Source organism: Opisthocomus hoazin, chromosome 4 (genome assembly GCF_030867145.1).
Source record: "Opisthocomus hoazin isolate bOpiHoa1 chromosome 4, bOpiHoa1.hap1, whole genome shotgun sequence".
Classification (NCBI taxonomy): Eukaryota; Metazoa; Chordata; class Aves; order Opisthocomiformes; family Opisthocomidae; genus Opisthocomus; species Opisthocomus hoazin.
This window is the reverse complement of record NC_134417.1, coordinates 12,400,718-12,417,079: the sequence shown is the minus strand read 5'-3', so window position 1 is coordinate 12,417,079 and position 16,362 is coordinate 12,400,718. Positions and strand designations below refer to the sequence as shown.

General features: G+C 39.0%; 1 protein-coding gene across 1 annotated transcript in view; it reads left to right on the top strand.

Annotated features, from left to right (window-relative positions):
- The first annotated feature begins 1,555 nt into the window (after nucleotides 1-1,555).
- The window catches only part of SLC9A9 (solute carrier family 9 member A9), a 220,026-nt gene continuing 205,219 nt past the window's right edge, over nucleotides 1,556-16,362 (top strand). Inside the window, exons 1-2 of the mRNA XM_009931818.2 lie at nucleotides 1,556-1,794; nucleotides 12,637-12,839. Of these exons, the coding sequence (XP_009930120.2) occupies nucleotides 1,620-1,794; nucleotides 12,637-12,839 (378 nt within the window). The 5' untranslated portion in view covers nucleotides 1,556-1,619. The remainder of the gene's footprint in view (nucleotides 1,795-12,636; nucleotides 12,840-16,362) is intronic.

The following is a 16,362-nucleotide window of genomic DNA, read 5'->3' as shown; positions in this document are numbered from 1 at the left end:
GTGATTCAAAATACAGTAGTGAATAATTCTCAAAAAATACGGTTAACATAGAAGTTTTATCCTTACTTGAAATTGGTTTGCATGGTTCATTAATTTGGGAACTATCAGCTGGTTTTTGCCAGCTTTTCACTTCAGAGAGACTCCATTGATAATCGATTCAGAAATAACAGTTTTGATTTAAATAATTCTGAATGTGTTTTGCAAATTATCAGGTAAAATTACAAAAAGAAAGAGAAAATGAGAGAAGCACAAAGGAGAGAAGATAGTGAAACAGTGGAGGGGGCAGAGTAAAACTAGTGGCAGAGATTGAAAAAAAAAAATCTGGTAAACAAAGAAAAAGCATTAATTAACAAATAACTAGAAGGAAACTGCTTTTCATACAAAGTGAAAGCAAAAATGAAAACCTGTAAAGCGTGATGAAATTAGTTCACACAGAGGACAGAATTGGTTGGTTGCCACGCAAAAATTATTTTAAAACACTGAAGCAACAGTGCCTCCTTAGGAGCACTCATACTGTTACAAGCTACAGCCCTGAAATTACTGAAAGCATGAATATCTAGGTATTTATTTCTATTTTATTCACCTTTGATAAATACCTGACTCGGAATGGATAGTGTATGGATTAGTTTGGCCCAAAATGCTTTTAAAATAAAATTTCATGAGACTGTGACAAAAAAATGAAAAGATTGTCCTTTTCTTAATGGGAAGTAGAATCAGGATTTCTTTCTTATGAAAATGACAGTTTATTTGGAATCCTCCAGTATAATACACATATTGCAGCCTTGGGCTTGGACAGAGAAGCTTCTGAGAATTAGCTACAAATACTAAGATAATTTCTACTAGTTTTCTGGCTTGAGTAATGTAAATGAAAACATGCAAACCGCAGAAATGACGGAAAGTAAATCCCACTGCATTTTATTCGGTTTGATGGGGTTTCTTCAGTGGTTTTAATTCTAGGTAATGGGACCTCTGCTTCTACAGAGATGTCTCAATCTTCCTGCAGGATCAATACAAGTTCAAGGCCTAAATCTTGAAATCCTTATGCATTGTTTTCTTTTCTTTTTCTGTCTTTGCACCGTAGTAAAGTGCCACCTTTATTCCCTGTCACTTGCATTTAGAAGTGCAAAAGAGGAAAGATTTTAAAACTTCAAAAATGTGCCAATGGTTGCTATGCTATTCTTTTAATGTCAGTTTTTCCTTCTTAAACTGTCAAGACAGAAATATGATTTTTAGGATAGAAATTATGCTGTAAATTACAGGAACAAACACCATGAACAGACGAAGTTTTACAACAAAATTTTAGAAACTGACAGAGCCTGAGCCTTGGAGGTGATTTGTGCATCTACAGCGAGAGCAAGCGCAGTCCAGCGATGCAACCGTGACATTAAAAATGAGACAGGGCAGCTTTAAGAGAGAAACAGGAAGCTGTAACTAGAATCCAGCTGAATTCTGAGCTGGGGCACTTTACCCGGAGGCTGCAAATGAAACAGATGTGCTTGCTGTGAATTTCTGTAGTACCTGGACTTTTTTTTTTTTTTTTACCAAGGGTGATAACACTTTCCTTACTGTGATTTTTTTTTTTCTTTTATCTTGCACATATTTTCCATAAAGGGAATGAAATGGAGAAGTTGAAGAAATATGTATCAGTGAAACATGAAGATAAGTTTTATCATCAGGGAGCCGTGGAGTTGCTGGTTTTTAACTTTCTGCTCATTCTTACAATATTAACAATTTGGTTGTTTAAAAACCATCGATTCCGCTTTCTGCATGAAACTGGAGGAGCTATGCTTTATGGTGAGTACAAATTCAAGTGCCAGCTTAACACGGGATGTTGCGTATTTATGATTAAGCACTTCAGATCAAGTGCTGACAAAGCTCAGAAAATGTGCTGAATTAAATGTCATCCGCTTCATAACTGTACAGTAAAATAATAATGTAACATCATCTCCCATGAAGCAGCCAGAGGCTGACTTGTTAAGGGAGTGACTATCATACGCTGCTTATCCTCACGATGTGCACATTGTGTTCCTCTATGGGCAGACAGCCACTGCACGACACTTTGGGAGTTAGGGAGTTTACCGTTTTCAGATGAATGAAATGCCCTCAGTGACAGAGATCATTTAATTTGAGTCTTTCCCATGCTTGTTTTGTGTAACATTCAAAGCTGTTAGACTGAGGAGCCTTGTGGATCCAGCCATGTTCTCTAACAAAGTTTAAATGATCCTGGTGTTTTTCTCCTGGTTTTTCTCTGTGCCTTTGAAAAACAGACTATGAAGAATGCCTCTCATGTCTTCTCTGAATGCTGTTGTTGTACTGTAATTTCAGTTTGCTTGTCTAGTTCTAATATTCTTTTATGAAGTTTTGCAATATTGTGTATCACTTTCCTGTAGAACTTTCTGCATTGTCCACTGATAAGAAGTACTCACTAGTTTAATGGTATACACTTACTTGTGTAATTTCTTCTCATTCTCTTACAATTGTTTCACTTGGAGAAAAGGGTGTGACTTCCATTTCTATTACCATAAAACACACATAGGAGGGTAACACTCTCAAAATGGAAGATATAAATCAACAGCTCAGTTATTATGTATCTAAATGCCAGCCTGTTTTGACTCAGACTCATTCTATACACATCACGTACTCTAGCAGTGTAATACCCAAAACTGGTTTTGTTAAGATTGAATATTCTGAAGAATTTTTGTTTATCACGGCACACGGCATGCAAAAAGGTCTATGGAGGTTTAACTGCAAGTCTGCAACAGAAAAGGTAACCAACTCCTGCATTTTGAAAATAAAAAGCTTAATTTGTTCTTTCTATATCCAGCGTTTTAAGACGCTCTCAGTTCCACTGCAGGACTGCAGCTGAAGACCACAGTCTTCCTTGTATCCCTTTCAAACTATTTCATTAGATAAATTACCTGTATGGAATTTCAAGAACGTAGGCTATTTCATCATCTTGACTCACTTGTTATTTTCACAAGTGACTTGATACTTCGCAAGAAAGCAAGTAAACAAGAAACTCTTGTATGAACCCAGTCACTGAAACCCTAACACCTGGGTGAGCAAGTCTGTGAGATCTCTTAATTCTCATCTGCCTTGTACTTATTTCAAAGTTGTGAAAAAATATTTATTTGATAATATGCCCTTTTTCTAATCTTGAAATCTGTTGCACATAGAAAACACACTTCATCTGAATCAGCTGAGACTGAAATACACATCAAACAATACTTGGTTAAACGCAATGGTTTTCATTGTCAGACATCAGTTAGATTGTTGTTAAACAGTTTCATGGCGTACAAGCTACATCGCATCCCTGAGAATACATTTACTTGTTGCATTTCTATTAACATCTATCAAAAGGAAAACCATGAAACATTGTGCAACATATTAAATAAGATCAACTTGTAAATTGCAACACTGTTTCTCTAGTTACATGAGTGACTGTTCCATAGTAGCTTCCTTTACTCTATTGTGCTGTTTCCCATGCGCGTCTGATGACATTTGTTGAAGATTTAGGCAAACGCCTATCAAAACAGAAATGAAATACAGGGGAATACAATATTACACAAATAAATCAGTATTTAATTAGAGTTCTATCTGTCTTTTGGTTCTGTTTTGCTGCCTGCCCGGAACATGATCTGCACATCATGAGGATAACCAGCTCATGATATTCTTTTGATCAGTTAAGAGACTGGTGCTCCAGCAGGACAGAGCTTTTGATTTATTAAAACATTCATGAACAAAGGATACATTCCTCATGATTGTAAATAAACTATTTAGTGTTGCATTAGTTATGGCAACCTTCAAAGAGTGGAAAAAAGCTTATTCATAGGAACCAAAAAGCTGATGATGTCCTTTTTATTGTTAAAAATTTTGGATATGGGTTTAGGTATCTTTACCACTGGGGAATAGCAATAGTGAAAGGAAAGTAGAATTTCAGAAGTCATGGTAGAGGTGTCAGATCAACAGGCAGCAGCTTTGGGAGAAAATCTTCGTGGCACCAAGCACTAACAGTGAGTTAAATCCTGCTCTTGCTTAATTTTTTGCCTTCATTATCAGAACAATTCTGCTTTATACCTGTTTTGTAGAAACCAAAAGTCTCCGTCCTACAGTTTGCTTTACTTCAGCCCATTGAACTGTTTGCTGGATATGTGAATAGCAGCAGAAGAAACTGATAATTTTCCTTCGAGTAATAGAATCATATGGCCACTTATTTGCAGACTGTGTTCCACAGTATGATAGATGGGTCTGTATTCCTTATCAAGACAGGGTGCCACTGGGGGTATAGCAGTGGAAAGGATGGAGAAAGTGAAATATGAGGAAGACCAGGAGAAAAAAACCCTGCAGAAATACAAAAACAGGAAGAAGTTTTGCAGTTACTGCAAAGTGCTGAACAGCCACAAATTGAACACTAGGAACAGCCTGATAGAAAGTTCTATTTAAAGTATAGAACAAACAAAAGGGTTGTTTGGGGGTTTTTTGCATATGCTTTGTAGGAGAATGCAGTTTTAGGCTGAATAGTTCCAGCTAAAAAAAAAGCCCATACTGGAAAACTGTCCATTTAGAAACTTTAAAAACCTAGATAGATTATTCTTTTTCTCAAAGCAACCATTCAACACTAAATATAGCTATATTTAAATACACTATAAATAACTTTCTGCAATTGCAAAGAAAAAAGCCAAAGCATTTAGCATAACCCAGAATTCATTCACAAAATTAATTCAACAGGAATTCAACATTATTTCACAAAAAAAATTAGACATATGTGTGTTTACATTTCAAGGCATTTAGCTTGAAAGTATTTATACACTCAAATTGTTTTGTTTGTTTTGACACTAAACTGAAAAATCACTTATAAACAAGAAGAATAAAGACCTACCTGTTTATTCATTCATTCCTTTGTTTTCTAGTATCTCACAGAGCAAGAGCATCCTTTATATACATTATCAGCACAATTTTCTATACAAGAGCATAGTCAAAATTGGTGTAGTAGATTATCTACACAAGCAGTACCAAAAACTGAATGCACAATGAAAAACTGAGTGTCAGTATCCAAATTTCTCATCCCTCCCAAAATTTAAGTATCAGGGCTACATACAGGTGCCACCAGTTACCTCTGATTAAGAGGCTAAAGTAACCTGCAGGTGAGCAGCCAGAACTAGACTTTAACAAAAAACCTAACAGACAAAAAAAACCCCAAACCCACCACCAACCCACCAATACAATCCATGCCTTTGACCTGCTAGGTTAATTAGCAGCTTTGGTTGAAATTGTTCTCAGTTTGAATAGTTGTCACCCCCAGGGAATGTGTGATACTCGTTGGGGTGGAGGTGAGGCTGACTGAAGATGTACCTGCCTTCAAAGTTGTGCTCTGTAGAACAAGTTGATCAGGCTGGAAGGACAACAGAAAAGGATGAATGATAGAACATGGTTATCGTTAGCTCTCACAAGAAATGGCTTTGTGCTGTAGTGCTTAGAGATGCTTCCTGAAGTTCTGAGGGGACTGGAGCATAGTCAGGACCCTAAAATTTAGGAGGGCAAATTTCCAGCTCTTCAAGGAGATAGTCAGAAGGACTCCCTGGGAAACAGTCCTCAGGGACAGGGGAACAGAACAGAGCTGGCAGGTCTTTAAGGATGTATTCCAGAGAGTGCAAGAGCTCTCGATCCCCAAGTGTAAGAAGTCGGGCAGAGAAGGGAAGAGACTGGTATGGCTGAGGCAAGAGATGCTGGTCAAGCTAAGGAAGAAGAGGGAACTGCACAGGCAGTGGAAGCAGGGACTGGCTTCCTGGGAAGAGTATAGGGAAGCTTCCCTGTTGTGTAGGGATGAGGTCAGGAAGGCCAAGGCACAGCTGGAGCTGAACTTGGCAAGGGATGCAAAAAATAACAAGAAGGGCTTCTACAGGTATGTCAGCTGGAAAAAGATGGTCAAAGAAAGCATACCCCTGCTCACAAGTGAGACCGGCAAACTGGCAACAGCAGATGAGGAGAAACCTGAGGTACTCAACAACTTTTTTGCCTCAGTCTTCACTGGCAACGTCTCTCCTCACCCCTCCTGAGTCGATGGATGGCATGAAGGAGACCAGGAGGGTAAAATCCCTCCAGCTGTAAGTGAAGACCATGTTCGGGACCTCCTGAGGAACCTAAATGTACAGAGGTCCATGGGACCTGATGAGATGCATCCCAGAGTCCTGAAGGAACTGGCTGATGTAGTTGCCAAGCCACTCTCCATGATATTTGAAAAGTCATGGCAGTCAGGGGAAGTCCCCAGTGACTGGAAAAAGGGAAACATTGTGCCCCTTTTCAAGAAGGGTAGAAAGGAAGACCCTGGGAACTACCGACCTGTCAGCCTCACCTCTGTGCCTGGGAAGATCATGGAACAGATCCTCCTAGAAGATATGCTAAGGCACATGGAGGCCAGGGAGGTGATTCGAGACAGCCAGCAAGGCTTCACCAAGGGCAAGTCCTGCCCGACAACCTAGTGGCTTTCTATGATGGTGTAACGACAAGGGTGGACAAGGGAAAACCAATGGATGTCATCTATCTGGATTTTTGTAAAGCCTTTGACACGGTCCCCCACAACATCCTTCTCTCTAAATTGGAGAGCCATGGATGTGATGGGTGGACCATTCGGTGGATAAGGAATTGGTTGGATGGTCGCAGCCAAAGGGTAGTGGTCAAGGGCTCAATGTCCAGATGGAGACCAGCGACGAGTGGAGTCCCTCAGGGGTCCGTACTGGGACCGGTGCTGTTCAATATATTTATCAATGACATGGACAGTGACATCGAGTGTACCCTCAGCAAGTTTGCAGATGATACCAAGCTGAGTGGTACGGTTGAGACACCAGAAGAACAGGATGCCATCCAGAGGGACCTGCACAAGCTGGAGAGGTGGGCCTGTGTGAACCTTATGAGGTTCAACAAGGCCACGTGCAAGGTCCTACACCTGGGTCGGGGTAATCGCCGGTATCAATACAGGCTGGGGCATGAAAGGATCGAGAGCAGCCCTGCTGAGAGGGACTTGGGGGTAGTGATAGACGAAAGGCTGGACATGAGCCAGCAATGTGTGCTGGCAGCCCAGAGGGCCAGCCGTGTCCTGTGCTGCATCAAGAGAAGCGTGGCCAGCAGGTCGAGAGAGGTGATTCTGCCCATCTACTCTGTTCTGGTGAGACCTCACCTGGAGTACTGTGTTCAGCTCTGGAGCCCTCAGCACAAGAAGGACGTGGAACTGTTGGAGCGGGTCCAAAGGAGGGCTACAAAAATGATCCGAGGGCTGGAGCACCTCTCCTATGAGGACAGGCTGAGAGAGTTGGGCTTGTTCAGCCTGGAGAAGAGAAGGCTGTGGGGAGACCTGATTGCAGCCTTTCAGTACTTAAAGGGGGCCTATAGGAAAGATGGGGACAATCTTTTTAGTAAAGACAGCAGTGACAGGACGAGGGGTAATGGTTTTAAACTAAACCAGGTTAGGTTTAGGCTGGATATAAGGAAGAAGTTCTTTACAATGAGGGTGGTGAAACACTGGAACGGGTTGCCCAGAGAGGTAGTGGAGGCCCCATCCCTGGAAACATTCAAGACCAGGTTGGACGGGGCTCTGAGCAACCTGATCTAGTTAGTGGTGTCCCTGCTCGCTGCGGGGGGGTTGGACTAGATGTCCTCTAGGGGTCCCTTCTGACCCAAAACTTTCTGTGATTCTGTGATTCTATGATTCTATGGAGGAGCGGGATTGGAGGTCTACCAATTTTTTTTTCTGTTTGCCTCCAATTGTTGAGCTCTTGGTGGGTGTGGAGTGGCACAGCTGCCTCACAGTAGCCCTTCCTCAGCCTCTTCTGAGGATCACCTGCAGCATGTTTGGAAGTGAGGCACATATCACTGTTCTTGATTCAACTTTGGTGGAGGTGTCTAATGATTAAGCAATATGATTCTTATGCCTCCTAAATCCATTATGCCGCTTGTGTAGAATAATTGTAGTTTCCTTGTGAATGTGAGTGTGGTCTGAGTACCCCTAATTCTCAAAGGCAGCAATGGATGGAAGAAGTCCCAGAAAGAGGAATCTCTAGCCCTCAATAAAATAATGAAGAGCACTTCTTAGTCTTCCGGACTACAACATTCATAACAAAGAGAGATTGTCAGGATTCAGAGAAAAGCATGGTGAAATCATGATCAAGGCAGAAACTGACATTTTGTAGTGGGCAGGTGAAAAGAGGAATAGCATTGTTGAGGCAAAAAAAAAAATTTGGAAGAAATGCTAAAATATTTGGTGAAAATCAAGTAATGGCTAAAACTGCATCCCTGAGAGTCATTATTAAGGAGGGCGTTTAACAGCTGACTAGGTAAAATCCTGGGGAAAGAACAGTGCTGTTGAGCTCAGGAGTTTGGCGTGAGTGACTTAAATCCTTTCCAATACTCTCCAATCTATGATTAAGGATTTCATCCTGCTTCCATTGAAGAAGCTGGAGAATCTGAATTGCCTTCAGTTGAAACATAACTGAGCTCTAGTTAGAGTGAGATTTTGCTGCAGAATCTTACTTCAAAGGACAATTGAGACTTTTTAAAAGACATATGTAACATTAAATACACCCTTTTCTGTTTCCATCTTGCATTTAAATAAATGTGGTTAAAACACAAATTAAATGAAGCCTTGGAGCTAGTTTTGAAGGACGGTGTCTTAAATAAGGGGAAGCTGAGACGAAAACATTTATAATTGGACTTGGACTCCTACAATACAGGATAGGTACTCTACTTTGTGCTAGTACACTCAAGTTTAGGCTTGCATAAGAGTTTGCACTTACAATTACCTACATCCTTAACTGATGTAATACTATTTGAAACTTTTTAATTTGTGCTAACCAGTACCTTAGTATAATACCTACTTGTGATGTCAGGTGACGGATGCAGCATTATTCCTGAGTCATCTTCAAGGAGATTTAGCTGCTGAATTCCTGGACTTACATGGTAAAGCCAGGCTTTCTGTGCATGCCACTATAAAATCAGAGCTATTTGTACAGAAGGTATGATTTCACATACCAAAGTTCATAGAACTCTGTGAGAAAAACTTCGTGCTTAGCTTTTCTGCCACGAAACACTGATTGCAAGGAAATTAGAAACTATTAGTCTTTTTTCATAGTAGATACATCAAGATGATATTTCCCAAATGTCGGGGTTTTTTCTTTAAATTAACTAATGTTTCAGAAGATACATTACAAAAGTATGATTTCAGTTTGGAAGGAGGAATAGTGGAGAGTGAATTATACACCTATTTAAAAATGAATTATTTCTGTTAGAATATGCTCTGGGCTCCTGAATTCTATCATGAAAGAAATGATATATAACAATTCAAAGCAGAAAGTGCATTCCATAAATGATGCACCTACTAAAATATTAAACACATTTCCTAGATTTTTAATTCACCGGGGGTTTTATATACAGTCTTTGGCACATTTATTATTACTGAAGGAAGAATACAATCCCATCACTTATGTTGACATTTGCAATGTAGTGTACTGATAGCAATTGTCTTTGTCTGAACTTTCCACAGAGCATTTGAGAATATTCTGAGTCAACCCATCATTATGGATCCCATCCACATTTTGTTCAAATTTAATACGTTATAGAATTTCCTTGAGAGCTACAAGGACCTCAAAGCCCCACTGATCGCCTGAGAATATCGATTGTTAGAGTCTTCTCTAATGTAATTTCTCCAATATATGTATGCTGTTGGATACTCTTACAATTTCCTTGTTCTTTCATTATGATTTCATTGCTTGTGTGGCTGTGTACATTAACCAGATCTGGACTCCATCAGAGGATAAGATCTAAAACTGGCAGAAGAAAACCCAAAAGGCAAACTTGAATTCCATCTGTAAATCTCAGTCAGCACTGATCTTTATTGCTCTGCAGCTACTGTGATCATATTTTATACACTATAATTGAGGACAGTTGTTTTCTTTTTTAAAACTATCAAACAGAATTTTTTCAAAGTATGTGCTATATTTGCCAATATAACACGCATACTAGGAATCTCAGAATGTTGTAGGGCACAGTAGTCCACCTGCCTGAACAACAGTGATGGTAAAGGCAGTGTCAGCCGGTCTCCGCTGATCTCCCCTGAGCAGTTCCATGTTGCCACTCAGACAGTTATTATGTGTGCAAACCACATAAACAGTTAAACTTCAAAGGCTAAAAAATAAATCAGAAGAACTCTGAATAGGAGGATTTAAACTCTAATTTAAAAAATAATTTTCATGTTTCTAGCTCTTCATTCATTATTCTTGAGCTCTCAGTTAAAAATAGCACTATTTCCTTAAAGTCTTATCTTCTGTACGCGTCAAGAAGACTGTTACTTGTACCAATAAGCATGGTGCTCATCATTACCGGTATAACAGAAACAAGGCTAGGAGAAAACAAGATTACTGTCCTGCATAATTTTGGAAGACATAATGTGAGGGTCTAGGTAAAACTATCCAGAAGGCGGCAGGTTAATATGACAGATGCTGCAAACAAACAGGTAAATGTTAGAGGCCAGGAAATGCAGCAAGACAAGAAGTTGGGCAAGCACAGAAGAATCATGTGTGGGAGAGATAATGAGGGACATACAGGGAAATTTTCTAAGCAGACAGAATGCAGAAGGAAAGAAAAGGGAAATGAAAGAGGAGACGACAGGGTGGGTGAACAGGTTGTAACGGCACAATCATCTAACCAAACACTTCTGTCTTCTGACTGCTCAAAGCCTGTTCCATCTTGAGACCTGATACTGATTCTAGCAAACTGTGTTGCCAAATATTCCTGTTCTTGAGTAGTCTTTTTCTGTCAGTGTCCTTGCACAGGCATGGGTGAACATCTGAAAAATATTTCTGTTACCTGAGCTGATTAAGTCTATGTAATACCTGAAAACAGAAGTGCAAGACAGGCTATAGTGTAAAACATTGAGTGATAGGAACGAAGATGGTAAAGGAAAAACTAAAAGTTTTCTGTTCCAGAGAATGAGAAGGAACTATCAAGCCTTGTCCAAGCATCACATGAAGTTGAATTATCCATGTCTTTGAAATTGAATTTGAAAATCAAACATGTGGTTCTTCTGGAGGAAATCTAATAAAAATAAGATGAAAACCCTGACTGTTTGAACTAATTAATGGTTTTCCTGGGTTCTGACTTATATTTTTGGACATCTGGGGCTGACCACTGTACAAAACATATTTCACAGCAGCACATGCAGTGCTTGCTTCCCTTTTCCCATACTTGCTTTCCCCTAAAATTTTGAGGAATTCTGTCTTTTACTACAGCTAGATTTATTATCTGATTTATTGCACAAATGCTTTATAACTTAAGAAAGTGGCCTTGGGATTTTCTACTGCTTGTCTGAATCTTCTACCATTTAAAAAAAACAGCCATACTATACAATAGATACAAAACAAGCATATATACATATGCCTGCTAAACAACCAATACAGCTATTACTCTGTTGTAGTATCAGTCCAGGAAGCTACAAACTTGCCTTACATATGCAAATCTGCAGCTCAGAGAGTCTCTGTTACAGGAAAATGTGATAATAACAAGACATCCTATTTATCTCTCTGGGGGTTTATGATCACTTCTATCACCATGGCATCTGATTACTGGATAAAATGTAAACTTTAATATCATATTTTTCAGATGCTTATTAGCTATTTCCTGTACTTTCATTAATTTCTTATCTTTCATTAGTAAATATATCTATCTAGATGTTTAGATGTCTTCCATCAATATTTAATCTGAGTATTCTTAGCATTTTATGAATGTGTTCATAATTAGTAACTGTAAAGCTGTTCATCATATATGTGGAACATAAAATCTAGACATAGGACATAAAAGAAGCATAGAAATTAATTTTGAAAGCAAATCCAAGCCTCTGAGGCTGGAAATAATCTCAGTAATGTTATCTGGCTAAATATTAGTCACCTCTCCTGAAGTAATCATGCAAGTTCCCACTAGAGCCAACAGAAAGAACCTTCCAGAGGATAATTGCAGAAGTAGATTTTCCTCTCTGTTAACTGTAAAGGGAGCCGAAATGTCTGTCTTAATTAAGAGTCCTAAACTGTAGATAATCAAATCAATTAATCCCACTCTTAATCTTCCTTTCCTTCCCGCTTTTGTTTTCCCATGTTTATACAGTCTCAAAAATACAGTCTTCTACAGACAGCAGAATGTGCCCAAGGATATAGTGTCAGCATTTTGCCCCCATGAACGAAGTGTGTAAAATCACCAAAAACTCGCTGATTTCTGTATGCTGAGTACAGAATGTTAGTTATGCAGGCATCCCTCTTCACTACGTATCTATCGAAAATGCAGTGGTGGAGCAACTCAGTTAATAACTATATCAAAATAATTCCAGCAACTGGATCGTAAAAATAGGAGTACAACTGAGCATATGTCAAACCAACATCTGTATTCTAATGAGATAACCATTTTGGAAGAATGTTTTATGGTCATCCATGAAGTGTTGAGTGAGGTGTACCTCTGTGAAGGTGGAAACATGGAGAAAGTGGTGTCCTAGCTTTAAGAGAGTTCATTTTTCTCCAAATCAGTAATTATGTAGCACCAGATACTTAAAAGTACCTGAATGTCTGTGGTTTTTCTTCTTTTTTTTTTTTTTTTACTCTCCAGGCCTTGTAATGGGATTAATTTTACGATATGCAACAAAAGTATCAGATGTTGAAAGTGGAACTGTTTATGAATGTGAAAAGCTGAAGTCTGGGCCATCCACTCTACTTATTAATGTAACTAATCAGGTCTATGAATATCAATACAAAAGAGAGATCAGCCACCATAATGTCAATGGTCACCAGGGCAATGCAATGCTTCAGAAGGTAAAACCTATCTTATTTTTGTTCTAAACTGTCTAAGATATTTCTTTTATTTACACCCTTGAGAGAGGAAAACAAGTTTTAAGCTAAAATATGACAGAGAGAGAAAGGCTATTCTGAATTTAGGGTGAGAAGGGTAAGTGAGGAAGGAGAACAGGAGTGGAAATCAGGTGCAGTAGAAACCTGACCATCATTTAGCATACAACTGGCTGTACACATGCAGAATTGTTGCCTGATCTCCTTTAGGTGACAGTCCCACCTCCTGCAGACACTGAGTTCACTTGCAGGCAAAGCTGTTACCTTGGATTCGTTGCCACCAAAACTTTATAAACTCCATGTATTTCTTTATTTGTCCTCTGTCTTAAGTGACTTGCTCTGGTAGCAGAATGCAAAGGAGGCTTACCTCCTGTTTATAGCAGAGTAACTACAAACCCTAAACATTTTACAAAGTATAAACTTGTAAATATGTAAACTTGCATAGAGAAGTGGGTTTTGTTACAACGCTTAAATGCATCACAACGTTCTCATACAGTCATTTGCTACTGCAGTGGTCCTCAGTGGGGATTTCACTGGCTATCCCCCAGCCTGGGGAGCCAGCATTGTGGCACTCCAGGCTGATGCAGAAAGGGAAGTGTGGGATGAAGTTTACAGTCTTCTACAATGCATGGCCTTTTCTGTTTTCTAGTATATAACAATTAAAATATTTACTTTGTTAGTATAGTCTTCCCCTTCCTTCCAATATTTACTTTGTGTAACGTTCACTTAAAAACTGACAGCAATTTAAAGAACTCACAAGTGCAGAGGGACTTTCTGAAACCTGGATTTTATGCTCAAAGACATCACATATTCACATGAAGCTTCTAAGTTCTTACCATTTTTTTTTTTACTATACTGCAATATATTATTTTGCTTTTTTCCAAGTATTATTGTTTATCTAGCACATTAATACGTGTTCCTGGGTATTATAGTAGTTACCATTATAAAAACTTTTAAATTATGCTTAGAATGTAGACTGGGGAACTTGGTGAAATTAGGATTTAACCATCTGCTCAAATTCCTTGCTGATGCAGCACCATTTTGTGCCTGTCTGTCGTTACTGCCAGATTCTTGCCATTTTCAGAAGGAACTAGACTGTCCAGGACGCTTAGAGCTGTGGTGGGTGCAGACAGGAAAATACTGTGGCAATCAAACTAGTTAGATTTTGCTGAATCTTCACCCTTTTTCCTGCTTGTTGGTTGCAAGAGGTTTGTCTTAGTCAAAGTGTGTGTTTAGTTTCCAAGGCATATGTACTAATCCATTACATTTGAACATCTTCGTCAAACCTGGTATACTGAAGGTGACTTGTGTTATCAGAAGGGGGGAGCACTAACTTGCACAGAAGTTTCTGTTGCCCTTACAGGGGATTGTCCACTCTGCTTTCCATAGTCTCACATTGCCGGAAGATTCTTACAAGACTCAACTGTGAATGTGGGTTTCTCTGTGTTGCTGGAGAGGCCTCAGCCTGCCTAGATTTTCACTCCTTTTTCCTTTAAAATTCTCCAGCAAATGCCCTCTTAAAAAAAAAATAAATAAAAAAGGAAAGAGGGAGGAATTAAACAGTATTCAGGAGACTGTAACAATGCCTGGCAACCTTCCTGACTAGCAAAAGCACTAACATAAAAACCAGAAAACATGACCACACTATGCTCTGGTTTTTGTACAACTGTCATTCCCTTTTGACCTCAGTGTAAGAGTTTACCAAGTGCATTTAGCAGGAAGAAGAGACTGTGCCATGACGTAAAAACCTATATCCTTCAGAACACAGTTTTGAATAATAAAACATGCAGTCAGGATTTCTGATGTCTATGGAAAAAATATTTTAATGTATTTGTTGAATTAATTCCAAAATTAACATTTAGTTAGGCTATTAGTTCAAAAGTGAAGAAAATCCTTTTTCTATCATGTTTTCCATGAAGTTACCAGCACAGCTAAAGTTGCTGGCACATTATTTGCCAGCTAGGTTTTTTTCAACTTTGTAATTCAAAGTAAGCAGAATGGAAAAAAAGGCTGAGCTTTCACTTCCTGTTTATCAAATCAAGCCGTCTGTTAGTAAGAAGACAGAAGTAATTTTGTAGGCAGGTCTTACTCTTTTGAAGCTAAATAATTCATCTAGAATACTGTAGCCTTAAAATATCACTTTATCTGAACAAAGGAGCTGTGAGCCATTGCATTCATTACATCCTGTCTGTTTTAAAAGTATTGGTATAATATAGCCTGCTGACAGAACAGTAAACAGTACACAGGCTTATGAAAATATTTTTTTCTCGAGCGACACTGTGGTTTTAAACAGGATTCTGTTTTACTGAAAGCTACTCATCAAGAAGTGCACCAGCTGAACATTGTCGTTGGTCTCTCTCCATGCAACTATGAACAGTGTAGTGACAACAGCTGGAATAAGAGCTTTTTGCCTTGCCTAACATCATTCTCATTCTAGCATTACTTTAAAATTTTTAATAGATATTCTGTGAACTGTTTCTGAATGTTATAGAAACAAAAATGAATGTTTCACATGAAGGGGCTGACTGAGTATAACAAGCTGCATAACAGAGGATGAAGAGGTGTCTGCTGCTGTGCCAGCTGGTGGCTTGGAACAGGAACCATGAAGAGAGTAACCCAGTACCATACCTTCAGTTCTGAAAGTAAATAGCACCTTAGCTATGTCTTTGCAGAAAATTCAGTTAGTCTTTGCAGAATGGCTGAATCTAGTCCTTAGCTTATTGAGAGTATAAGGAAACCCCTTTGGCTATGAAACAGATACAAGATACGTAGGCAGTAGGACACGGTTAGTGCCTCTCGGGTTAAGTAACACAGTGCTATATTGCATCTTCAGTAACACAGAGGTAGATAACTGCCACCAGAAGCCAATTAGTTTCATTGCTATGACCATATGACTTACAACGTCAGCACATGCAGAAACAAAAAAAACAGCAAGGAACCAAGGATGTTACTGGTAAATTAGTTGAGCTGCTAATAATTAAGACCATCACAAAACCCTCAAATCGAAATCTGGAAGAAAAGGCTTTATGCCATTTGCGAATTTCATGTCTGTGTAGGCAGTCCTTTTGCCAAAAGGGATAATTTGTTCTTTGCTACACTTACATTTTGTTAGGAATTAGAAATAGCTAGTTACTGTGGAGAGTATAGAGCTTGTTTTGTTGCAGTCAGGCCAAAACTGATTGACTGGATTGGACCAATCATATTTTACAAGATGTGTTACAATGGAAATGATGCTACAGAAGCAGTCAGCAGATTTATTGAGAAACTTTAGGACAATAGAAACCTGTGCTGGCAAGTTAGCAGAACTGATTATACAATTATAGTTGAATGAGTTATGTAGCATCTGAGCTACTACCTAGCCCCATGAATGTTCCTTTCCTGCTAAAAGTGTGAGGTAAAATATATTTTTTATCACTTTCAGGTTAACTCAAGTGAAGTACTGAAGATGATCAAAGTGTGAACAGTTATCATGTGCAGTAATTCCAGAAAG